This window comes from Dermacentor andersoni, chromosome 11 (assembly GCF_023375885.2).
Source record: "Dermacentor andersoni chromosome 11, qqDerAnde1_hic_scaffold, whole genome shotgun sequence".
Taxonomy (NCBI): Eukaryota; Metazoa; Arthropoda; class Arachnida; order Ixodida; family Ixodidae; genus Dermacentor; species Dermacentor andersoni.
Window position 1 is genome coordinate 83,445,582 of NC_092824.1, and position 27,349 is coordinate 83,472,930.

The window sequence follows — 27,349 nt, forward strand, 5'->3', positions numbered from 1 at the left end:
CGGCCTCACTTCAGTCGAATATGACACGCGAACGGCGCGCGCGCGCTATAGTCATTGTTGTAATATCGATTTTTTGCACAAACGGCCGCTTCCTTGGGCGTGGAGCGACGAACTGCGCTTGAAAGGCGCCATCGCATCAAACCGAATCCGCATACAAATATCTCGCGCTGCGGTTGCCGTGCTTCTGTATCGTGCCGAAAACTCTTACCTTTGTACTTGCCAAGTAGCACTTCATTTCGATGCAAGATGTTCACCTTCGGTCAGTTTGGACACTATCGCGAGGCAAATCGCACAGGAAACGTGACGCAATGGGCAAACATATTACGCACTTTATTAGAAAATTCTTTCCGGCAAATATCAACACACTGATTATGTACACTTTTCTCGTTTAAGTTTTTTAACACTGCCAGTGTTAAGGACACCCAGAAACTCGTGCGGATGGTTTTATTACAAGGTCCTCGACATGTATGTTATGTGTTCCATTCATGCAGCAATAGCTGAAATACAAGCACTAACCTTTGGTGAGTGTCTTCGGCTGGCACAGCCCGCTGATCTCTTGATGAGAGATCACAACCCTTGAGGTAAAGGTACTGGACATCATGCTGCTAGTGCATCATCCATCAAATGCTGGACGCCTTGAGAAGCATTGGCGCGGTCTGTGAGCATACTAGTGTTTCCGTACGAGGTGTTGAAAAACAAGCTTATCATTTTGGGAATTGGAGAAAAATTTTGTTCAAATTAAATGCGCATCATTTGGCACAAGCTGAACGAAAACAGCAATGCCTACGGCCACAGTCGACAGACCAGCCACACTTGCATTCAAAACAATTCCATAGTTGGAAGACCGTCTTCACGGCTGAATTGGTTGTCCCACAGATAGAGAACATGATGGCTTGTGCAAGCAATAAACTATATAAATCCAGAAACTCTTGAGAATGCCGAGAACAGAGCAGTGACAGTAGCAAGACTCAGCAAGCAGCACCGTAGAAAAAAAATGCAGCCAACCGAAACTGCAATGAAAAAGCAGAGCTATTAGTTGTGGTGAGCGACTACAATGCCCGACAAGTGCTACATGTCTTGCACGAAACGGTGGCAAGATGTAATAGCACGCTTTACCATTATTAAGAAACTTCCAGAATTTTGTGTAGACGAGAAAGTAAGGCAAAAGAATAGAAAGCAACAGGACAGTAGAAAAACTGGTCTTCAAGTTAACCTTACTGCGCAAAAAACATTAAACCCATGTAACGACGGACAGGGGCATAATCAATGCACATCCACATCACAGCTCATATCATACGTAACATGCAGCTGCTGACAGAGATAATAAAATTCTTTGACAGCTCAGATTGGTGCATGAAGCCTCTTGCATTAAAAAAGATGATAGCTGTGTGAGCATGGTGTCAATCACACTGTCAAATAAAGAATTTGAGTATCTCCGTGCAGTCCAAGTGTGATGGACATTGATTGTGCCCCAATTTACCATTATATGGGTTGTAATGTTTCTACAGAAGCAAAGACACGTTGAATACCACCATTCCTTCAGTCTTATTGCTTTGTCCTTTTGCCTTCTGTTCTCTTTTCCACTAACCACTGGAAATTAACTAATAATGTCATGCTTCCAACTAGCTCAACTTCTTGTATTAACTTTACCTTAAAAAGAGAAAGGTAGCCAATTACCAACAACAATAAATACATATAAAAGCATGCTAGCAATTCTCTTGTTTTGTACACACCATCAACTGTTGGTTTGTAGACAGTCGACCAGCGGATGTATAAGAAAATGTATGACAGCACTAAGAAGCTGAGCAATCAGTGTTAAACTACTGCGTTAGTGTGAAACTTTGCATTTGCTTTCAACAGGGCCGTGGACAAGTGTATGCCAGCCAAATGTAGAAAGAAAGATATAATTGTAATCAAAACTATGCCACTGTATGAGCAAATGACATAAGCACAGCACATTTTCTCTCCTTTGATTTAACACGGAACCATAAGCAAGCTTACAAGTTAGGCATGTGACACTTTCTCCAAAACTACAGCCTCACTAGTTGTCTCACATCGACAGTAACTAAAAAATACAAATTTTCCAGGTGCTTAAAAGTGCACTCTTTAGGCAGGTTATTCTTATCCTCAAGCAGCTCGTGGGAAATGTGGCCCAGAAAGCAGCAGTGTTCTTCAAGTCAATGTACAAAAGCCTTCTAAGTAGTAAAACATAGCATCACCGCTACACAGTGCATCAACAATGCAAAAATTAAACAATGCCAAAAAGGAACGACTTCTCCCCAATCTGAACGGAATGCACACTTCCGACGGCTTCCCCAGTCAAGTGGCCCTCTGCTGACAGAGGCGGACAACAGCTGAGCCACAAGCAGACGATGGCGAAAGTGGCTGCAGGCGAGACGCGTTTTAGCAGGCTTCCAGTCAAGAGTTGGCCACTGTTCACTATACATTGTGTACAGGCTTTGTACAGGCTTTGCGCGATTCTATAGTTGAGGGTCTGGGGAAGAGTAAGCAACCAGAGCCTCTGCCTCAACTTGGGCTCTCGTCGGCCTTGAGCTTGTAGTGGGCTAAGTGCTGCTGCAGCCTCTGTAGCGGGTGGGCCAAAAGCTTGGCCATGCAGTTGTGGAGCTTCGTGGCATTCCGCGACACCTCGAACATGTAGGACTGCAGGTGGTCGTCGAGGGCGACAAAAGCGTTGAATATCTCCTGCACCATGGGAAGAAAAAAAATGAAAGATGCGTTTGAGCCCATTCATAATGGTCCAACTTCAAGTTAGCTTTCACTTGGCATGAAGAACTCCTCATTATAAATAAATTTTCCAAGAAATCTACTTAGTGGCCACACTGACTTGATTTAATACTTTCCATGCCAACATTTTTTTTTTTTGCAGAAAGCTATCAAAATTTCATGAATTTCTTATTTAAAATTAAATTCTAGGGTTTCACGTGCCAAAACCCTGATCTGATTATGAGGCACAGTGTTGCGAGGAACTCTGGATTAAATTTGACCATTTGGGGTGCTTTAATGTGCACCCAATGCATGGTACATGGGTGTTTTTGCATTTCACCCCTATCAAAATGGCGCTGCTAGGGCCGGGATTCGATTCCATGCCTTTGGGCTTAGCAGTGAAATGCTTTTGCCACCATGGCGGGTACAAGTTTTTTATGAATGAGTCATTGGGAACAGGTTTCATAATTACAATATCAGTAGTTCATTTTTTATTCTATTACTGTCCATTGTTTTTCATGCTTTTGTGCTGCTGCGGCCACGGAAACAGTCGCTGTGAACCACACTATTTCTTGGCACAGAAGTCAAGTGTGCCTTTGCTGTGCTCCATGCCACATTTTATTGTTGGCACAATGAGCAAAGGAAATCGACAGAGGCGCCAGTGACAAAGCATTTTTGTCGAGCCGTGTCTGCATGTGGGAGAATGTCAGAGGCTCAATCTCTTCCTCACAATCGTTAGTACTAAGTTGAAGCACCCAACATGACTCACAAAAGCTTTCTAGGTCTAATTTGTTAACTTGAGCTGAAGAAACATCCAAAAACACCACGATTGCGGCAATAATAACAGTGATCATCGCTGTTGAGACCGCCTAACTTTTCACTGCTATTTTTAAAACCCAGAGTAGCTTGACTCCAGCTTCGTTTTTGCCACCAGCACCCTCGGAAATCAGTTTTTCTGAGAAGCTGGCACCATTTGATAGCACACCATTTGCACCAAAATGATAAAATGACTGCCACTCGTCTGCCCCAATCGGTAGACAAAAATAGATCCCTCAATGAGTGAGACTTGTCACTGCATATTTTGGAACAAACAGATGAATGAGTGAGACTCATCCTTGGCATGGAAAGGGTTAAAACGAATTACTTACAAAAAAAAAGTGTCACAGTGATGTAATGACTTGTCGGCAAGCCAACTGAAGATTCGTATCAATTAGCTACAACAAAAGAAAGAACTCATCTAGTTTCACTTCTAAAAATCAAGAAAGATGTCTTGTGTGCATTGGAACACAAACAATCTTTGACATTGTTCAGAACATTACTGCAGGTAGTAGTTCTTGCCCCAAATACCGCAGCAATTAGAAGTCGCTCATGTCTCTCACATTCATTCTTTCTCGTCAAGACAGGCAACTAATTACAGACTAGTTCACTTTAACAACTCCTATACATCACTGTCCCGAGTCTGCATTTTCTAGAGACAGTTGTCTTTCACGTGAACAGCTCTCATGCATAAGACTTGACCTGTCAGCTTCATCAAGATGTCTTGAAGACAATCTTGAATCTAGCTCAAAAGTGCTTGCTCCGCCCTACTCTTATCCTGCAGCTCCTCACAGCGAACTCTCCTGTGTCGTGCGCTTGCTAGACAGCACAGTAGCCTGCATAGTTGCAAAAATTGCAGCCATGTTTTTTGCTGTCTACATATGGACTAGAACAGGAGTTAATGTGGTGGCTGTCCACTGAAAACGGCAGAGTAGCTGCCTGCACCAACAAATGGATCAAGCTCTGATATATGCAGCATGTGCCTTCTGAGTTAGCACACGTGCAAGTTGTAAGAATGAAATGCTCAATAACCAGTAAAGAGCAGTGGGATTACGGTAGAGGTGAGCAAGCATCATTAATCCAAACTTAGGATTATCTATTCTCACGGCACACAGTATGTTCTAGCACCAATGTGCACCACCAACACAGGGACCTCCAAGATAACCTTGACTCTAGATAAGCACAAAGCTAAAAAAAAAAAGCCCCCGGACCAAAGGTTCACGTCTATGACATGATTAGCATAGCACAGAAAACACATGCACAAAAAAGAAAGAAAGATAAAAAAGATAAAATGATTTATTGGATGCACTGTTGTATATTCAGTGTCCCATACTACATGCAGCAAGAGTATGGATGTGCAGCACATAACAACCGGCAATATATGAAAAAACAACATCTGCACCGTTTTTTGGGAGTGAAATCTTTGATCTTGCATACCACTAATAGTAAGAAATTTGTTTACAAGGCAAGTGCGATTATAATGAACTTCTACGGTTAACACTTGGTGCTATGAAGCAGTTTGTTGCAAGTGGGCTTGAAATTACTGATGGCCCGTGTCACGTCTATGTGCTCAAGGGCACAGTGAAACGTATGCTCACTTCTTGACCATGCGATTAATTTACTAAGGCAGACGCAATTTGCAATTATCATTCACAATACTACCACAATTACATCACCTCTATGTCTTAAAAGAGCACTAATAAACAACACCGAATTTGCTCATACTTATAAACTGTCCTTTCAGATCTCTGTTTTCAATCATGTGACGGAAAGACTGTTTACTGCTAGCGGTGCAAATCCAAACGTAACTTTAGTTTTTCTGACTAAGATGTGGCTTTGGGCAAGCTGGTTCTTCATTGTTAAGACCAGTGAAAAATGCGAGACAGAACACGCAAGGCGACAAGGAATGTCAAATTATCAGGAAATTATAGAGTTTCAAGAAATCGCAAGGCTAGGTGACACATGCGCATCCCCCCTCCACCCTCATTGTAGCTCTCTGAAAAAGAACTAGATTATCTTTCATGTGTGTTCGGTAGGTTGCACTCACGGGGCAGGGCCACTCATCACAATTTTCTGATTTTGTTATGTTTCTTTCTTTATCCGTTTCTTAATTTCCTGTGTTCCTTTTTCTGACATTTCTTTATGCGTGACATCAGTAAACAAAGCATGCATGTACATTGTAAATATGAGTTTGTTTATCAATAAAGGTACTTGAAAGTTAGCATCTGTCCTCGTCTTCTTGTGTGTCTTGTCTGGCGTTAAGCACTGGTTGTAATAGTTGCCTTTTTGAATTTTGCACCTCAGCCCCAACACGAGTACATAAGCGCGATAACGCTGAGCTGATCTTAAAATAATTTACTGCAGCATATGGGTCATTTTGGCACAGGAAGAGAACTTCCTAGATAGAGCCTCTGGTTTATTCAGAGATAATATATAGTCATTCTATACCAGTAAACAGATGAACAAACTCATGCAGACACTTGTCAAAATTCATGATAGCACGGCGAGCTGCTGAGTGAACTTCATGGTGATGTTACCACCCATTTTTTGTTTGTGTCTTTCCTGGCTTATGCTCTCACAGTAAGAGCGCCTGTTTCACTATTGCATAAGTACCATTTAATGCTACAGCTTAACATAACCCTTTCTGAGCAGAAGACGAGCTGATCTTGTCAAGAACGTACTTGCAAAGAGGACTAATGACAAGTCGAACTGGTTCAGTGCTATTTTGTTTCATACTGCCCTCAACATGGTTTGAACTCATTTGTTGCACTTTGCTTGTTGTAAACAACACCAGACAGTGCAAGGAGTTTGTCAAAGAGTGAAGTTGTGCACAAATACATTTTTTGTTTTGTTGATGCACCTCCAGCAGTCTAATTCAACATGGTGTCCTTTATAGGACGAGTGAACGCTTGGAGCCACATTGAAAAGAAAAGACAGCGTTGTGATTTGGAAAGCTCACCATCTTCAAGTGAAAGTGATTCTGAACTGGCCTTGGATCACAGTGGTGAATGAGTCATAGATTAAATGCCTCAGTTTTTGATGGCCCACCTCTGTCAAGTAAGGCCTGCCTTTGTTATAGCAGAGTATTTCATATTTTTTTGCTGGTGATGGCACTTCAGGCCAAGTTTGCTATTGGAACAGAAGCTGCTGCTAGGGGTGCCACGCAGATATGGAGGATAGGATCACTGCCAGTGTCATTGGCTTGCTTTGGCGATTTAGAACGGTTTAGGTGGGCTTAGGCTCGATTGCAGTAGGCCGACACGATGGCAGTTTTGGTCTGCTGACTTGCTACGAGAGCTGTATTACACGCGAGAGTGTAGTCATCGGCAGACAAGTCGGACGATGCCGCTGTCACATTGCAACGACACAACAGTCCCCCACGCTAACGTGGCTGCCGTGGAATTTTAGCAGTTGATTTCTGCATGTACTACTCGATCATATTCAAAAAGACAGTTAGCTATACGTAGAACATAAGAGCACAGCTTTTCGTGTTTTAATACTGATTTACCAGAGCGGCGCATTTGTTAACACTGGTACTTACAGCCATAGATGGTAATTTGTGGAGAGTTGACACGAGATATTGGCGAAATATTGCAAAACTTTGATTTGTGCTTATAAGCAGCTTCACATCACATTCGCTGAGATGAGCTGATATCAACGGCTGGCACCCTCAGGGGTCCCTTTGAAAATGGCGACTGGGAGGCAGGGGGCTGTTACTGCTGATTTTGATAGTTGGTCCTCGCTTTCTTCTTCTTCTTTTATTACATGCTCTTGATTACTAAACTCATACTCATGAAGCATACAGTGTGCTCTATGAAGTATTGCTAATGCAAACACTGTGCGCATAAGCGCTCATAAACTCACAAGTTTTTAGTCATATCTTACCAACACAGCCAAACTGCCACTCTACCAGACATGAAATAGTCACATTCTCATATCTTACGTTCCAGTACTATGTTTCCTCCTGAAGTCCACATTCTGTACACCTAAGTAAACTCACTTAATAATTAAAAATTCTCTATCCTTTCTGCAGCGGCACACTTTCCATGTTACCGAAGATGTAAGAAATCTGGTGAAAATAAGTTAACAAAGAATCATTTCACGTCTGAAGGGGACATAACCACCCACACCTACACGATGAACAATGTTTTCACCTGATTACACTTCACGACTAGAACACCCTCTCATGGTTGGCATTCCCATGTGCAGAACAGTGCTTTCTTGCAATCCTTAACATGCACAGTGAAAAAGTGGAACCACCTTCCCATACTCATTGTTAGTGTTCAAGGTTATGACTAACTTACGAGATGTATAGCCTGATATTGCATAATGGGTGATTTTTCCTTTTGTAGTCATACCGTTTAGTACCTGCTCCCCACTGTAATGTCTATCTGACCCTGTGAGTACACGCAAAAATTCACACAAACAGACACAAAAAAAATGGCAGTTAAAAGCAAAACTGAAGTGGGCAAGAAGCAGTTACCTGGCAGCAGTTCGTCTCGGACAAGGGTTCATGAACATACAGGATGTCGAGAAAGAAGTAGAGAGAATGCATCATCTGTTTGAGCATCTGAAAGACAGGTAAGAACAGCAGAGTTTATGGCATTTTGCAGACGATTGCTTGTTTATTTGCACTTATTAGCACTTTTCACTCATTTGCTTTGTATTTGTTAGCATTTATTAGCACTTCAAAGCATGGGCAACATTTCAGAATATGCTGGCCACAGCATATTTCATGGATATAACAGCCACATGTGCAGAAAATGTGAATACATTGGCACGTTTCTTGTCTCACTGCGTGGTCAGACTGAGGACTACCTGCTGAGTGCACTTTGACATGCACATACATTGCATTACTCATGCACCTCATGGCATTAGGCAATAGAGTTAACCATTAGGTGCTCCAGCAGATCGAATGTGAGGCTGCCACTTGACTTTCACGATCATCAACAGATGGACTTCGCTCAATGTTCTTTTTCCTTTTTCTGACTTTGGCAGCAATGCTCCGGAGGCGAAGGTGTGTGAAAACCCGGTAGATGATAGACATCTAATGGGTATGGTGCACACTGCCGTGGAGCTTGAAATGAAGCACGCAGCACCGTAATGTTCCTGTAGGCGAAACATTTTTCAGAATTGAGGTACTTGTTCAACATTTACGTGTGCAATATAAGTGTCCGAAAAATTCATAATTTTGAGTCTTTTCTGCTGTCGACTGTTTTATTGCAATAGTAATTACTATAGGAACACTTGATGTATGTTTTTGTCACTGTTGTTGCCGCTACGCCGTCCCCAGTGCGAGGCGTACATACAGCCCGAACAACCTGGTTCACCAAGCCCGATCAGCCCATGCACCATGCACTGGAAGTCACATAATTGTGGTGGGTGCGAGGGCATGCATGCAAAGGCAAACCAAGAAGGATGATGGCTTAATGCTAGTAATCTTCCAGCTCGCCCTACATTGGAGATCACTTGAATGAGCAGGCGCTGCCTGCGCAGCTGAGCACATACATGGCCGGCACGCAGTGTTTCAAGGTCACGCCCTCTGCCGCTGGTGCCAAGGTGATAGGCAAGCATGTAAGGGCGAACCAAGAAGTTCTGATGGCTTCATGCACGCTTTGTTCCTGTGTACTTGTTGGAAGTCATGTAACCAGCCTAGTTTCCATGACGCGGCACAGTCGAAATGGTGAAAAGAGTGGCAGCATTCAACATTCACATTGGAAGAAGCATGCATGCTCTCTGCTACTAGCGTACAGTACATGCACGCTCATTACACCAGCACTGTGATGGTGATTGCTCACGGTCACGGAGTGAGCTCTGTAAGTGTGTTCGGGCGTGTGACACAATGTTTGTTTAGTTCACTACAATTTGACTACAATTTATCTGCCCATAAAATGATGACCCTCACTTCATGTAATGGTCTAATACTTTGCTACGTTTATGAATGTTTTGCCTTTTATTCTTGCTGCAATGAAGATGCAAAAGACACGTTAAGACAATTTTCAACACCCTGGCCTAAATGGTGCCTGGTGGAATACTATATACACTATATTCTTGTGCAAGGGCCACACTTCATTCCTTAAATTTGTGTCCAAATTTCGTGGGTGCGACCCCTGCAAAAGTAAGAAGTAAATAAATGCGTGACATCTCTGCTGCCTTATTTGTAGTTGGCTTGTAACCGCGGTGCGGGGGAAGCTGGAGCCTGGTTCACTGGAAGTGTGCTGTTCAAAGGTGAAGCCACTGTCTAAAATCTGGCACCACGTAAGGTTTTGCAAGAATAAATGCACCGGGGTTCTTACGCAAAACATGAATGAAATGTTACAGTTGATAGTGCTCATGTATGCTTCAGGCAGTGCAAGAGAGACAAAAGCTCATTGCAAAGATGTACGTACAAGCGCAGAAAGTGCACATGCTATGAGCTATGTGCTCAGTGGCAGGCACTGCCTATGAAAAGCGGCTCATGTTGCTTGAACACATATGCCATGTCACACACTGGGGAAATGCGCGACAGGTCAGGCCCCGTAGCAGCAAGACACGAAGTTTGTGATGACCCTGATGCTTAGTTGAGGAACCTTCTGCCAACTAACAACTCTAAAGGCAGCAAACAGACTGAAGAGGTGCCTGATTTGCCAGGCAATGTGTGCTTATCGACTGCGCTGATACTATGTGGCAATGTTGCAGTACATGCTGCGGGGCCTATGTCCCAAAGAATGTTCGAATTTTTTTTCTTCACCAAGCCCCACCCAGCATTCCTGAAACGTCCTCTCTTTAATATTGTCAAGTTGTAGCGATGCTGAAAAACAGTAGCAAAATCTGTGAATCACGAAACGAACTCTTTGTTGGTGCGAACCTGTGCCCAGAAAACAGGTTTCACTCAAAGCATGATGACAGCAGCAAGCACAGTCAGCGATCGGCGAAAATCTAATCAGCGGGTCAAGCGCATAGGCTTTTATACATGACTCGTCGAAGGTTCCAGTGTTATCGCTGGTGCCCATGTCTGCCAGAAAGTACTACACAATTCGTGTTGCACATACAATCAGATTGCATACAAACAGATGTTAGATGACAACAGACAATGAACAGAACTACCGATAACATTTGAGAAACTTCTGATACATGCAGGCGTGTCCTGTGTCGAACAAATAAGTTTGACATTTATCAGCCAGTGAAAAGCGGTCATCTGAGAAAGATAAACAAGTAGACATGTCAATATGAAAGCTTCTGGAGAAAAGATAACATGCTGAATAATTATGATACATAGAACATTTATGAACAGTACTTGCAATATATGCACCTGAATTCAGGAATTCAGGTTCTTTGTGACAATGCCAGCCCTTAGGAATATACAGTACTCTGCACCAGTAAGTGCACTGCACAAATAACGCATGAACTTCTCTACTTGCCCTGAACAATTGTCATAGAAGCTGGTTTGCACGTTCATTGCTAGTGAAAATGTACAGATTTTAACTTCCTTTCTTTCACATTAGGCCTCGGGCCTTCTGATGCAAAATAAATGTTTACCAATTCATTCATGTAAGCTTTCCAGGAATCGTGAGGGCACTGTTCGAGGCAAAATAAACGAAATGTTTCGTCACGCTCTGATTCAATTGTCATGTGTGAGGTCACAAACGCAGAGCAAGTCCACGTGCACAACAGCTCCAAACTGCTATAGGCAATTCTTTATTACACATTCGGCATGTCGATAGAGTCCAATCTAAATTCAATGAAGTTGCATCTAATACAAAAACATTTTCCTCGTACAGGGTGTCCCACATAACTTGAGCCAAGACTTTAAAAATGAAAGGCGCTTAGCAAATTAAACTGAACGCATATTAGCCGCAATAGCCCGTAGTATCTCAGGCAATTTTTTGTTTTTGCCATAACTCACTAATTAATTAAGTTTACTTAGCTAACGTTTTTATAATTATTGGCTGAGGACCCCAAGTAGAGATTTGTAGAGCACCTTCAGAAACCACTGATTGAGATGTTTTCTGTGCCATATGCGTCTCATGTAGCCCTTATTTCCGGGTTGCAAAGAAAGCCCGCAAAATATGAAAAAAGCCATGTGATGGAGCACTTTCATAGTGGTATCGTGCTGCTCTCAATCGTATATTCGGTGAACAAGGTTGGCTGCATCGTGTTTGGCGACGGATTTGTTGTAATTAGGGTTTGTAACGACCCTACAGTGTACAACCAGAGAAGTGTTGTTACTTTCTCCTCCTCACCTGCAGGTTGCTGTGAACCTGGGGTACGCTGTTGGACCGGCCATAGATGAGGATTGTTCGAACCAGGAAAGGTGGTGGGAAGGGTCCCTCCCTGCCCACTTCCGGGATGTGGGTGTGCTCAGTTCTGCAAGAGTGAAAGAAGAGCCGAGATGAGCAGAGTGCCCAGGTACAACTTTCTTTTGCGTGCTCATGCATCAAGAGGAGTGTGGGATGAAACAAGTGATTTGTGAATCTTAAAACAGTGACACATGTGATCAGCGTAACAGAATGGGACACGAGGCATGAAAACAGCCGTCACAGTCGCTGGACCACAAACACCAGACTACAAAATTAGACTGCAGTTGTAGTCCAAGATTTGTGGTCTCTCTTCATACTCCTTGGTCTTCAAAATGCTGGAATGCAAACGCTGCCAAAACGTTGCGTTTATGTCCAGCATATTACACAAACACAAATGCAATGATGTCAGATGCAACAAATTCTGGACAATGAATACTGGACTGCTGTGCAAGAATACAGTTGTAGCCCAAAACTTGCGGTATCTGTTCCTGCTCTTTGCAGTTCATAAATACTAGACCACAAACATTGCTGAAATACTGTTTGTGTCCAATAGCCTTGGACACATGTGTGCTTCAGGCTGACGGAGAACCTATAGAAATTGTAAGTAACCTAACATATTCAGGTGTTGTGTTAGACCATCCCTTCAATTAGAAAATGCATATTTACTGTCTGTGCAAACAACTCAGCACTGTCTGCTTTTCACTTTGCAAATGTTGCCATTTCTTTGATGTGGCAACACTGAGAACAATCTATTTTGCTCTATTTCATAGTCAACTATGTTATTGTATAGAATCTTGGGGCCATACATAAGATTCTTACCTAAAACCACTTACAGTAATGCAAAAACGTGCAATACGTTTTATGTCAAACTCAAATGATGCGACCTCTACTACACCCCTCTTGTCTCAATACTTAATCATGCACCTACAATATAACTAGCCACTAGTAAAAAATGTATTTGGAAAAAGACAGCTTTATAGTGTTGGTTGTTCTTTATGGAACAATATTCTTGTTCTGCTAAATCAACATAAAGCTTTTCTTGTGATGCTTAAGTGTTGCTACAAAAAACTGTATTAGTTGTTGAAGCTCTTGTGCTTTGTATGCTATATGATATGCTGTTAACCTGATGTGCAAAGGTGTCTCCTGCCTGTATGTTTAACACAGAATAGATAGGAATAACACAGAAATAGATAAGGAAAACTAAGCTGTTGGGAAACCTTAGTAACAACGTAAGTAAGAGTAGGGTAGGTAATGGGAGTACTTAAATGCATACAGTAGCTGCAATCTCCTGTCTGCAAGATTTTGGCGGCGATATACACCTACCACAGAGAGGGCGCTAAACACACCCTCTTGTACTGTGGGCTTCGTAAATTCAGAAATGTTAAAATTCTCTTGTTAAAGGATGGACAAGTGTGCATCACCTTATCTTTGGTATAATTTGTATGGGTCCTGCAAAAACCTAGAGAGGCTTCAGCAAAGAAAGCATGGCAGCTGGCAAAAACGAAGATACAATAACTGCACGTGCCATATGGTGAACATAAGTTTAAGTGCAATGTGCAGCCATTTCAAAGCTTCAACTTCCTTTAGATCTGTTACCATAATTTAATGGAGCATTACAGGCATGCTTCTTGCATAATTGTCTGGCTGGGTTCAGCTTTAATACTAGTGCGGTTGACCTGGGCAACTGTGGACGATTGTGCTAACACAGAATACTTGCCTTCAGATTCCATTTGATAACGAATGACTAGGCCATGCTGACATTAATATCTTGTTTAGTATCCTCCACAAAAGATGACATGTCATCAACACCTGAGGGCATTCTCACTCAAACTACTACAGTCCAACTCATGCCAATTGACACCTTGTTCAAAAGCCAGTTAACTGCAAACCCATGTTTCAGATAAACACCCTGTTTTGCACAAAACAAAAATGGGAATGACAAGAGAATCGAACCAGCCTCAATTGCACCTTTACTATCAAACACGTGAGCATTACCTCATCAGGAAAGCGCTTCTCTAATGAGGGTGAATGGGAGAGCGCGGGTAGTAAATGAACAACCAAATAGTGGCAATTACAACAGCATAATTAGAACAGAAAACCATGTAACTGTTTGAAACAAGTAGTCAGCAAAACAGTAGGTTACTTACATTGCATCAAACAAGCCAGTGAGGTCTGGTTGACCATTAGTCAAGGCAACAACAACACTGCACAGGAAATGAATTCGCTCACTCAAAATGCAAACACTGCAGCTTGTAAATGCTGCTATGACGTTAAAGATGGACACCATCAGTAATGAGAAGAGGGCCCTTGCATGACACGAGGTTCAACAAGACCGCTGTTTCAGAGGCCAGCCAGATATGCATATTTATTAACCTATAAATGGGCCGAGGCAAACGTCGATTCCCTCAAGTCACAGGATTTTCTCATTGCTTCGCACATTCCTTTTCGAGGAAGGGGACATGTGTGGGCATGTACAAGCAAATTCAGAGTTTCTTGTCCCAAAATCTTTAGAAACAGAAAGTTAGTGTGACAAAACAGCACTCAAGAGGAGATAAAAGCGAAAAGTCAAGGAAAATGAAAATAAAGTAAAACCTTGTTAACTCAAAGTTGTTGTGGAAACCAGGAAAAATTTCGATATAAGCGGAGCTTCGAGATATGTGAATTCACAAAAATATAAGCCTCTAGCCTTGCATGGGCCACACAGAGCCTTTCAATACAGGCGGCAGTAGCCACTAAATTTCTTGCAAGAACTCAACATACCAAAGATGGCATTTTCAGTGGCTCACTTTTGCAAGATATTGTGCAAATTGGGACCCAACATGTGGGGCATCTATGGGCAACAGTAACCCTCGCACAGAGCCAAGCAAACCCTTTTGTACGTAGGCACTGACGTTTCTAAAGCCTAGTTGTGCGAAACATAGCGAGAGTGCTCCTATCCCACAAGGTAATCAACCGGCATTACCTCGGACATTGTTGTGATTACTGCTCGGGCACTGTTGCAGGTCTCCCTCATGCTGCAAACGTGACAAGAGCCTGGCACTCATGGTAAGCTGCCTATTTCTTGCACAGTAGCATTTTGTGTCACAATTTCGCTGCTCTGGTTGCCAGACAGTTGTGCTAATCCTTATTAGCTGCTAGCGCAGACCAAAATCAAAGAAAAAGAAGATAATTTTTTGTGTCTCACCCCCGTCAAAATGAAGCCACGACAACTAGGAACCATACCTGCAACATTGTGCTCAGCAGCGGCAGAGAGGCGCGGCCATTGAGCCACAGGGTGTACGTTTGTTTACGTTACATTGAATGGTGTTTCCCTTAATTCAGTTGCACGGGAAATAAACCAAGTGAACAGCTCCTCAGAAAACAAGAAAAGTTCTGCACTCGGTCAAACAATGTTTTAAATCAACTTTGCAAGAAATACATTTCCCCTGTCAGGACCACAGCAAGAAAATCAAGAACAAACTCGAGCAACGCTGGGCCACATGCTGATGAGCACTGTAGTCCTGCCGTTTTCAAGCCCACAGCCAAGATGCATTTACCGTCTAAGCACCAAGCCGTGCAGTGTTTCTGCAGCCATTGCTATGAGCCTGCCCATACACCAGAGGTAGGGGCAGTGCTTATGACTCTACATACACTACAATTTTGCACACATAACCTGCACCAGAGACAATTTAATTTGGGAGTGAAATCAGGCTGAAAATTACGCCCGGACAGTGCCTTAAGATGCAGCTTCGTGGTACTGTGACCCACAAAACAGTGAAGCCACACCTCAAAATAAAATTTCATCTTGTTTTTTTCCTTTTCTTTAATCAAGCGGCCATGATTGAATGAATCAAACGAGATTATTTTGGGAGCCTTGTTTTGTGTCCACATGTGTCGTGTTGCTTTTACAAAGTTGAGGTTCTGTATTGCTGCGTGCATTTTCGGGCCCTTTCTTTTTTAAACTGCTGTAACTGGATGTGAGAGTTATGTGCAGGTGGCAAGTTAGAAGTTTATAATTACAGCAAACTGCTTGACTACTTGACAAAAGGTTGTCATGAGCAGGAACTGCCATGACTGGATGTCCTGAGCATGCTTCTGCAGACAATACAGGAGTCATGCGCCTAATACCCAATATTCTTCGGCAAATCAACAGCTCAAACCTCGATGAGTTCCAGGGAGTGAAGAGAAGAATGCAGCTGACAGAAATGGCCACAAATGTTGGGGAAAAAAAAGAAAGAAAGAAGAAGAAAATACAGTCAGAAAGGATACCACAGCTTTCACAATGCCTTGTCTCATTGAGGTCCTCAAGGAAGTTGGAGATTTCCTTTGGGTCGTTTGTGAAGTTTCTGATCTGAAAGAGTTGAAGGGTGAATGGAAAGTCAAGGATGAACAAGACAGCAGCAATGACACCCAAGCTCAACTTCATACTCGAATGAGGAAGCTTAAGTTTAGACTAAATTTCAGTTTTCCTATTCACACAGATATGTCTTCATTAGACAAACATTAAACCAATGTCAATATACAGTCAAAGATTGTTATACCGAAGGTGCATCTGACGTGAAATTACCTTGGTTATATCCAATATTCGTTATAAGCACACATTTATTACACATTGATATTCGCAATGAACACTTTAAACATAGTTCACTATATCCAATAATTTGTTATATGAACATTTGAAAGTGCGTAAAATCTAAGAGAGAAATCTAAATTCTGCCATATGTTGGAAGAATACTTATTCACGATCACAAATCTTATCAGAACTTGCCAGATTTCAGATTGAAGCACAACATTTACAACCTGTACCTTGGCAGCAAAAACAGCTAGCGCAGTGCTGCAAACTGTTTCTGTCAGATTGTCTCAAGCGAACAAGTGTGATGTGTGAGGTTACATTTGACATTAAATTAATTAAGCTAAATTTGAAAAAGTTTAACTGAATCGAATACTTTTCAAGTAATAAGATAACATTAGTTGTCAAGTTTCACAATACCTTACTTGAAACATTATTAAATTTCCACCAACAACAAAGGAAAATCACTATGCATTGAAATAAGCTACTACACAACGGTGACTGTACAGCATAGTTTGAGGTGTTACTTTATCAATGTGCAGTGAAGTAAGATTTTATATAGGTAGCAGTGACTGCACATTTTTAGCAGTTAGGGTGCTATTCTGAGACCGTCTCTTAAGAAGAGTCACAGGAGTACACAGGAGAATGTTGGAGATAAAGCGACACTTTTGCATGTATGCTAAGGAAGACACCGTTTTTGATCTCCTTCATTCTAGTGAGTGTAAATGCATGCTTTAATGCGTCCTTTCACTCTGTGGCTTTTCATATTGTTTTCAATTACTTCCTGGCATGGGGGTCAAGGTGCCATGTGGGTATCTGTAGCTTTATTTGTAGAGCGTTGGCTGCATCATGCGGAGGCTGTGGCTCATGTCTGCGCTGGTGGCAAGTTGACTTTATTTTCCACTTTCCCTCTTCCTATATTAAGAAGCTCACCACAAATTAGGCCCTCATGCAACATTAATTCCGCATTTTAATTACACAAACAGCTTATTTCCCCCATGCTTTCATTGGCTTCATTGCTAGCTTCAAATAGCTCATTTAATTTTGCATTTCATGGTTCCCTTGATTCGTCCAATTAACTCATAGTGCAAAGCATAATGCAGAACAGCTACTGCTGCAATGCACATATGGTTCGAAATGTGTATATATGCGGCATGTTACACTCAATAATACATTTTTTTTCCTGGTATAACCATCAGTACAACCTTCAAGGAAGTTTCAAGTGCTAGAGAAAACTCCGCCGGCGCAGAAAAATTGAGTTTAGGAAGCTTCCAAGTGTCATCTGCAAACAGCAGCTGCATTGGCAAACGCAGTCTCGTGAGTGTTGTCTGCAAGACATCATGCACGGTGCCTGCCCCACACAACAATTATAGGACTTCAGTGAAATGGCGCTATCTTTAAGTAAGGGACAAGTTCTATGATGCTGCGCATGGTGAAGCAGACGTGGACTGAATAAACCATAACTTGATGTTATTTAAAGAAATTACCCCACATTATTGACTATATCTAGCACACTTAAGAAAGGAGAGGAAGAGAACAGGACGAAAGAGATGCTGGGCTTCAACTGATTTACTAATTGAAAATATCCCAAATACAATAGGGACAGCAACAAAACAAGGCAGTGGCCTATGTTATGTGCAATAACGTCGAGTTTCCAGCAAGCTCAGCTTCCTGCGTTGTATATCATCTCAGTTGTCAGATCAGATAATGTGGACCAGTGCCACACATGGGATAAGCAAGAAACACACTGCTCAGTGTTTCATGTTTGAGATTTCCAGCATTCGCCTACAAGGATTTACCCCCTTAAATCTCACCGTGACATTAATGGATGTATGTCACTGCAACAAGGCACCGCTCTGCAATACTGCATCCCATGACAGTGACCGGACGACCATACATCGCTTGTGCACAAGCCAATAGTTATTCTGCTCTAAAAATGAGTGGCCCGGAATGCGGGCCCAGCACTGCAAGCCTCACCCAAAGAGGCACTTCGTGGAAGACAACGAGGGCGAATTCATGTCGCTTGTCTATTTTGTGCTTGTTATGTACAAACAGCTCAACCACCCGCTTGATCATGAACAGGGGGGAGTGCTTTGACCTGCAAGAAAATGTAAACTCTGTAAGTGCATGGTTCACATTGAAATTAACAGAGAAAAGCAATGCGGGAGTCTCTGAGCAGAGCTTTAAAAAGGAAAGAAAATATGAGTATCATGCACACTGGTGGGTTCAGGTGCAGCAGAAGTCAAAGCTGTTGATATTATACTGCAATCGTCTGCTTCAGTCATCATGTATGCAGCTCCCTTTTCCAATCACTTTCCAGCATACCTTTCGCAAATGCAACTGAGGAACTGAGAACACGGGCACAGTCACATAGTAATGTTTGTGCAAGGTATGCAGCAGTGACTGCTAAATGAATGTCAATGAACTTGAAGTTGCAAACTGTCCCTATCACTGTCACTCCATTGCACTTCTGCTAGTTTTGCTGATATGTGGCCAGCCCTATGTCCCAGTTATACTGTAATCAGTGCCTGGTGGTTATGATGTGACACACTAGCTTTTCATTGCTTAAAGACAGCAGGCATAAGTGATTGGATCCAATATGTCACGATTTTTGTTTGGTTGCTTCTTCTATAGCTCATTCATGTGCATGAGGCATTTTAGCATTACCCTCATAGCTTACCCTCGTAGCATAGGATATACGCCACACCCATTTGAAAATCAATTGTGCAGTGATCATGGGGTGCATGAGTGCATATGCTCATGTTTTGCATTTCTCTTTCACCTATCCCAACTGCTTCTGGATAGTACTTTCTAAATTTTTAACAAAACGTCTCTCCATATACAGCTAACACTACAATAAAAACATTCACATTATTTAATTTTTAATAGATGTGCAGATGTATTTTCCTTATGCAAATAATAAGATTGCCCTTATTTCAGTACAGAATTTATCTACACTATTATATTCTGCATGACAGGCAACACATATATCTATGCCAGGATGTGATTCCAGGTTGACTACTTAGAATAATCACCATAGTGCGTCAGAGTGGTAAGAAAAGCTGCAAAACGTTTCATTAACCTCAGGCCCCTTCTTAAAGGATCTACAATCCTGTGGATCTCTTGGATCTACAATACTGCCTTCACTTGCTCCTGTGTTTTATATGTGAAGTGTCCATTCACATACACAGCCCATGTGCAGTGCTCAATCAGATCTGCTAATACATTCGCAAGTCGCTTCTTGAAAACGAGAATGGGAATGAGAGAATAGAAGTGCTGACCCAAGGATAGTGAAACCCTCACACTGCAAGTTAAGTGCAAGCAGCAAAAAAATATGGGGGCATTGTACTCCTCCCAGCATAGACAGATTGTGCCAATCAAATGCTTTCAAATATCAGAGCTGAAAAACCACACGCTCGCTACATCTGGTGGTTGAAAGGATAACAGCCCTGTTGACTGTTGCCATGCCATCAATGCCAGCCATCTATTGACAAATCACCCTTCATGTTTTTCATCTACTGTTTTCTCCACATGGTCTCATATTGTAGGCCACTTATGCTGACACTGACTCATAACTTCCCTGTCAGCGTTTTTAATCCTTTCAACAAAAGCATGATGATGCGTGCCAGTATCTCATCTAAAGGCATTCAACAGCACGCAGTGGCTCATTCTAGAAGTGTACGCTGATGGGCCACTTGATACATACTGCATGCTATGTATTGGTTCATGCGGCTACTTAGTGAGGGCCTGTTCTGACAAGTTGCAGCTTTGTTGCCGTTTCGGTTTAAATTCCGTATTACTTAGCTTAGCACACACTGCAAGTTATAACTGAGTGCAACAATACCTTAGCTGCATACCTAATTACAATTATTTGTGCAATTACTAAAGAAGACGTAAATGTTTTTACATCTTCTCTTGTTGCACTAGAGTTCAGTATAATTGTTCAGATTAATCTGAACTCCAGTGCGACTAGACAGCACGGGAAAGGTTGTGAAAGCGATGACAAAAACAAGAACTATTTGACGATTTTCGGGTTTCACTTTGTGCATTTCTTTGCTGAGTATTAGTTTGTGTGGAGAAAGGAACGCTGAACGTTCACCAAACCAGAGGCCCATACTTGTACTTCTGAACGTTCGATAATCCAATATGCTATGGAATTGCAGAATTTTCGCTGGTAAGAACCTTTGACAGTTATTTTAGTACTAAAGACCTGGAATTTTCACCTGAAACATGTTGAAGTTTCAATCTAACTGCGTCAGCAACAAGTTCATTAGGCATGGTGGCGAACATTTCCTGAACGTTTAAAATATGCCCCACAACAGAGTCAGAGTTGCGCCTGAGCACTCATGTTTCTATTTGATGTCGTCTAAGGACATGAAGTGAGCACACAAGTATGCTAGGTGACTTTCAAGTGCATCGTCGCATAAAGCAGTTTGAGCCCTTCTCACAACAAAGCTCTAGTTTGCTGCAAAGATGTTAATAACCGCCTTTACACCAGCAAAGCTTTACAGTGGGTTATAACATCACAAACAAGAAGAGGTTTGGACAAACATGGACAAAGGCATTTTAGGCTCCGAGAATTCAATATAGGCACAAAAATTGATATATAGGCATTTACAGGCGTGATAAAGGTGCCATTAAGATGTTTATAGACCTATAGTTTGTGCTTATATGTTGAATAGGCACGATGAAGACATAAGTAAAAGATTGGCATTCTGCCTAAAGTTTCTGTCTCTAGTTATTGCCAATACACGATTTCTTCAATAGCAGATTTGAAGCCAGCAGGGCCTGTGAGTGTAGCAATATGGCTGTGAAGTCAATTTCAGTCATATACAGTACATACAAAAAAGGAGTGTTGGAACGTAGAAGCATGGACGCGTGAAGGGATGATGGCATTTGGGTGTGTGGTGCGGGACACATGATGGATGGGTACTATGAGCTAGCTTTTAGGCAGTAGCTAATGAACAAACTTTGAAAAAGACCTAGTTGAGACATTCAATGATGACCAGCCATGGCAGGTAGATTAACATAATGATGATATAAATGCGCTTAAACGATGTGGACGATAAGATGAGAAAAACAAACCGCAACTTTCAATTTTGTTGAAAGTTGTGCTATGTGTGTCTCGTTTTTACCTATTGCCCACATCTTTTAAGTGCATTTACATCATCATCACGTTAAACCAACTCGCCCAATAGGTGTACTGACCAGGTAGACTAAGCTGCGCCTTTAATGCAGTGATGCTAGAGTTATAGGAATAATCACCTAGGATGAATCTAGTAGTACGGTTCGCGACTGATTTTAGTGTTTGGTAAGGTTTAAATTGTAAGGCCATATATTGTACTTGCATACTCAATTTTCGGATGGACAAAAGTTTTGTATGCCAACAATTTAACTGAAGAGGCCAAATGAGAAATGTTGCGATGGTTATAGTGTAGGACATAGTTCTCAGAATTAGCAATGTGATTAACATGACCAGTCTAAGTTAGGTCATGGGAGATGTGAATAAGTATCGACACAGTTATAAAAAAGGAAGGACACTCAAAGTTTGCGCAGTAGCCATGCTGACTTGAACATAACACTAGCACATCATCATGATGTTATTTGGGAGCACTTACATATTACGAGCACCAACCCTCTTGCAGGGACATTAGCCAAAAGTAGGCATGAGCTCATATCTAATGTGTATCATCTGTGAGTGGAGCAAAGAAAATGCAAGCTTTCACGTTTTTGCTCTCACACTATTGCTTTCTCACTTCATGCGATGTGCGTGAAGTGCTTAAGTAGGTGACTTCACCCACTTAAGCAACCTCGTGTTGGCTCATTAAGGCAATGCACATCATCCCCATTTACATGATTGCAAGGCTTAATAAAGCATTGACATGATTCGCTACTGTTACATTCATCTTAATAGTGGATACTTACCCATCTGAGAATGTGAATGGCATGTCCTCCATCTCTGAACAAAGGTCAACGCATATAACCTGCAGGTAGAAAAATAAAAAGAGAGAAAAGAAATGTTTTATGTAGGAACAATAGAGCTCTCAAAGTTCAAGCCATAAGAAATTTCAGGAGAATAAAAGCACTGGTGCTTGCACGATTCAAAACTGCTTTGTGTGCCTAATAGTACAGTGCAATCCCAGTTTCCTGACTGTCAAGTGTTTACATAGAGTGCTGTGTCAAACAAAATTTCTGCATCCAGAGGTGCGAGGTTGTGGGATAGCTGATAGGGCATCCTTCGAGCTGCAGCAAGAGACAGACGCAGACACAATAACATAAAAATCTTGACAGCAGTGCCCGTAGCATGTGTTCTTGAATTCTTGACCGCCCATCTGTTGGCGCTGCCATCCGAAACATTTGAAAAGTTTGCTTTCAGACCTACACAGCTAGAGACTCATCCCGCACGAAAAGAAAAAAAAGTAATGAAATACAAACACTGGGCTCCAATCCACAATGCGAAGGTGGTTGGCCAGCAGAGCTGTGTTATCACTTTGATCCTACCGACCAATGTGACCTAGCCTAGAGCAATTGATCAAGGCACTACATAAAATGATTGACAGCAAGACAATTAAATGCATTGCAACTAAGTAAAAGGTACAGTGTAAAAGGCATCCTAACTGTGCATGGCTTGATTTGGGCAGGAATTGCTACGTCCTGCCTAGCCTGAGCACAATGCCGCTGTGCATATTGACATTGCTGTTACCATTGGCACCTATCATGTTCACACTGTTCTTCGGGAGCCCTAACTATGCGAGGCCGTCCCATAGTGCTATCACAGCACAAATGAAATCAGCCTCTAGGCAGGTTCTTCTTTCACATATGAAAGTGCAGTGACATCACGCCCTGCTTCATATCTGCAGCTTATGCAAGCGTAATCTTTACTGGGAAACACACGTGGCAAACGCTACGTGCTTCACGTTGTTCGAATGCACTTCGTCATCGATCATGTGGTTTTGACACTTTTTTTGTGCTGTTACTTTTTTAAATGAATACTGAGGTGCACCTTGCATGTGTAATTCCAATGGAGATAGGCCCTTTTCTCTTCAATTTGTGGAATGGTTTTCTTTCAACTGTTCTGTTGACGGAGAGGAAGATATCCCAGGATCCGAGTCATATACAACTTTGCTGTAGGAGCAGAGTTTCACTTAAGGCCAGACGCCGTGTTGACAATACATATACTGCACTGAATGCTGCCCCGTCCCCAGATTTAGACAAGATGAAGGAAGGAGGCAAATGCAGATACATGATGCACTCGCAAGCACACACCCCCTTTAAATATGTGTTTGTCTCGCTCATCTGTTGCACTATATAACTCCGACAACAGTTTCCTATTACTTCATTCTAAATTAACAATATCCCCACGCAGTATGTTCAGACTGTGCTGAAATTTTTAGGACTACACTGACAACTTGGGGCCTCTCCGAACCACGAGTAGTCCCGGAATACCTGCCCTGTGGTGCCAAATCGGCTGTTCACTTTGTTGAGTATGGTGGCACCACCTTCAAAGAGACTGCAGAGGCAGGCGACAAAGCAAGACGCTGCCAAAAGTGAGGCAGCAGCATCTATGGTGCGATTTCAAAACAGTTGAGAAGGCATCCTTGCGTGATTAATCCAAATGGTGCTTTTGTCAGCAAAAGTGCCATTTTGACAGATTGTGCAAGGGGTTGTGAACGGCTCACTTTCGAAATCCCTATAAGATCGCGCACATGACCACTTAAGGCTGCAAAGTTTTCCCCATCCAGCTACAATGGACTTCTCAATGTGTTGGCTAACCAGTGACAGTCAAATCAAAGTGCTCTGACCACGCAATCTTCAGGCAGTTTTGCTTGTCACACTTTTGCCGTTGCATGAAAAGCCAACAAACAAAGACACCAAGGACAACATAGGGGAAATTACCTGTATTTACTAATTGAATTAAAGAAATGATAAATTAATGGCAATGAAAGTGGGTCAAAAGACAACTTGCTGCCAGTGGGGAATTATCCCACGTCTTCGCATTACGCGTGCGATGCGATAACAATCGGGTCTCTCGGCTAACCCCCTTTTTTGTTGTTGGAAGCACATAGTAATGCCGAAATGCAAGTGGACATCAACTAAAGAGCTTGGAAAAGAGCTTCCCTCCTAATAAACAAAACTTCGAATAAATGTTAAATATTGTTTCTATCTCCAGCAACTCCCCTCACCTTCCTTGTTTTGGTGTCCGAGGAATCTGGTCACATTAGTCATGCGTAGCATTCCTCTGCAAGTTCGACTAAAGTAAACTGGAGTAAGATTGAGTACGCAGAAGGATCTATTGACTCGCACCTTAATTTCAGTGGCTTTTTCCGTTGAACTGGAAATTAATGCAATTGGCAAAAACATTTGTGACCACAAACACGGCCAACGTGACTGAAGGGGGTAGGAAATTAGTGCTAGGCTGCACTTTGCAAGATCACTCTCAGTTAAACTAGAGCACCGCAACACAGCAGTTTCACCCAACAACATGACACATAACTTCTCATTTGGGCCACCTTCATGTAATCTTCCATTATCTGTATCACATATCCACTAAAACTAAACACAGCGGCTCACGATCGCAACATATAAAGAGGCACTAAACAGAACAATGACTTCTAAATCAGTAAAATACCCTTCAAAATACCAAAAACACCACTCTTACTTGTAAGAAGACGCTTGGTAAGACAGCAAAAACGAAAAACACAGAAAGGTGGCGCTGCCTGCACCAGCTCACCGTCACGTTATGGATTTTGACAGCGCCTGCTAAGGCCCAGTATATTCTTTAGCGGTAAATATTGACTACACTGTGTTCTAAAGGAGCCAAAGACTGAATCTGGCAAGTTTCACGAAACTTTACTAAGCCAATGTGGCCCAAATAAAAAAAATACATTGAAATCTACGACATCAAACTGGGGTCACTGGGGTTCCAGCGCGAAATTCAGAAAGTGACGCTGTGTTTCATTTCCTCTGCTAATAATCGACCTATTATCGTGAACTTAATGACAACAGAGTTTTCAAAGAATAATTTACCAGTCTAAACTGATTTACTGTTTTGCTTTAGTGTCCCTTTAAAATGTTGGGTACGTGGATACCCCACTGTTCATTACTCAAAAATGTTTATACTTTCGTTTGCTCCAATTTCTAAATTGGAGCAACTAATGCCCTATCAATCTTGAGAGTAATAAAATGAAATGAAACTTATGGGGTTTTACGTTCGACGTATGCACAGAGGGCTAGGGGATCGCCACATTTGATGGCTCCAGATATCAGTTGTGACCAGCTGAGGGTGTTAAAGGGGGCGCTTGAATATGAGTTCACGGGTCACATCACGCACGCACAGGAGACAGATCGGAAATCGCACCCTCGAACCTCCTGCTCATCAGCATAACGTTATTATTACTTGCATCACGCACTAAGAACACGGACACAGAGGAGAGACGAAAGACGAGCCCTGCACTAAAAACACGAGCACTGCGCAAATGTATCGACTCGCTGAGCTAGCTACCGTACATCAGTATAACGCCCGTCACTGAACCATTACAGAGGGCATACGCAAGTCCGGAAAGTCGCGGATCAGGCTACAGGATCTGCGCGACCTACACTCGTTAGGCAACGCCTCGCCGCGCTCACCTCAACGGCACGAGCACGCGAATATGGAAACAGTTGATAGCAAAACTGCGTTTCTCAGTTTCAGGTTTCTCTCTAACGCATTCGGCGACGCCACTTAAGAGCTTCAGAGCTGATGCCCGTAGAATACATTGTCGAGGTTCTATCTGCGGCTGTCGTCCGCATTTAGTAGTCGGCAGAGAGCGCCAATGGAAGAAAACGGTTGAAACGAAACTGATATATTTTTTTTTTCTTCAACAACGGGACTACACGTTACACTCGTGTAAGATCATTCAAGGAAGGCAATGTGCAGGCACGCAGAAGTGACCTTAATGCTTTGAACTCCACGTATCCCGTTTCCCTCCGACTCTGCGTAACTCAGACATCCAAGCAATCATTGCCCCTTTCAAGCAGTATCGCACGCTGTCCTTGAAGTCTTCATTATCCTAGCCTTGCACTCCAACTAGTTCTAAAATTATGCTTTGACATTTGACGACGCGGGAGTTCCGATGAGGGCGACCGTCGGGGCTTCAACAACCGGAGGTACAAGAGAGGTAGGGAAGGGGTGGATACGTTTTTGGCCTTTGACAGACAAACGCAGTCAGATACTTTCGCCCAGCTTAAATGTGACCGATTCTTACGATTCTCTCAGGGCAGTTCATTTGCGGCAAGGTCCTCTCGACGGGCACATTTTCCCTGTCCACAGATGGGCCCCGGCTAATTCTAGAGTCCTTCACGACGTTGTCCGAGTCCGAACCCGCCTGAGCTAGGTCGATCTTTACAGCGTCCCACAAGTCGCGCGGACTCGACGAGTCGCTGTCTTCCTCGCTGTCATCGATACGCGAGGGCACCTTGACGTGGACGACCTGGCTCGTCGTCGGAGCGCTTTCCATAGCGCCAGCGCCAGCTCGGGCTGCTAACAGCGTCGAGTCTTCCGTACTTTCGAGTCCAAAGTCGAATTCACTCTCTCTGGCTGCCGCCATGTTTGCGGCGGACACGCGCTCCGCAGAGAATGAATGCGTTCCGTTGTTTCAAAACACTGTAAGTTCGCTAATACAATGACGTCACATATTGTGCGTGTTAAGCAACAACATAAAAAATAGGTATTTAACTAGCAAAGAAAGTTATCTAGAGCACACTAATTTTTAATTAGTAATGTTATTTTTGTTTATATTGCAAAAAAGTGCAGTTATTCTAAGTTTAAACATTTAATGTGACGTCATTTTTGCAAAATAGGACGCGCAACTTATGCCACATTATTTTAATAAAAGCAGCAAAAATAAACAATAAAAATATTTATGAAGATTTTTGAAAAAATTCCTATAGTACTATGTTTATTGCACTTATTTTAGACATTTTAAGTTTTTATAAGGTATTT

The 27,349-nt window shown here is 42.4% G+C and overlaps 1 protein-coding gene and 1 long non-coding RNA gene across 2 annotated transcripts in view; one reads left to right on the forward strand and one right to left on the reverse strand.

Moving 5' to 3' along the window:
* Positions 1-6,666, forward strand: part of LOC129381739 (uncharacterized) — a 57,926-nt gene extending 51,260 nt beyond the window's left edge. Inside the window, exon 3 of the long non-coding RNA XR_008609861.2 lies at positions 6,437-6,666. This is a non-coding gene — a long non-coding RNA (uncharacterized lncRNA). The remainder of the gene's footprint in view (positions 1-6,436) is intronic.
* On the reverse strand, positions 307-26,982 carry LOC126518351 (BRISC and BRCA1-A complex member 1-like). The gene is made up of 8 exons (XM_050168208.3): positions 26,613-26,982; positions 22,294-22,352; positions 18,346-18,466; positions 16,068-16,149; positions 13,967-13,991; positions 11,763-11,886; positions 8,024-8,110; positions 307-2,703 (listed from the first exon to the last, which is right to left on the reverse strand). Exons 1-8 carry the CDS (start codon positions 26,952-26,954, stop codon positions 2,527-2,529), a joined length of 1,017 nt encoding a protein of 338 aa, XP_050024165.1. The 5' UTR covers positions 26,955-26,982; the 3' UTR covers positions 307-2,526.
* Between the last annotated feature and the right edge of the window lie 367 nt (positions 26,983-27,349).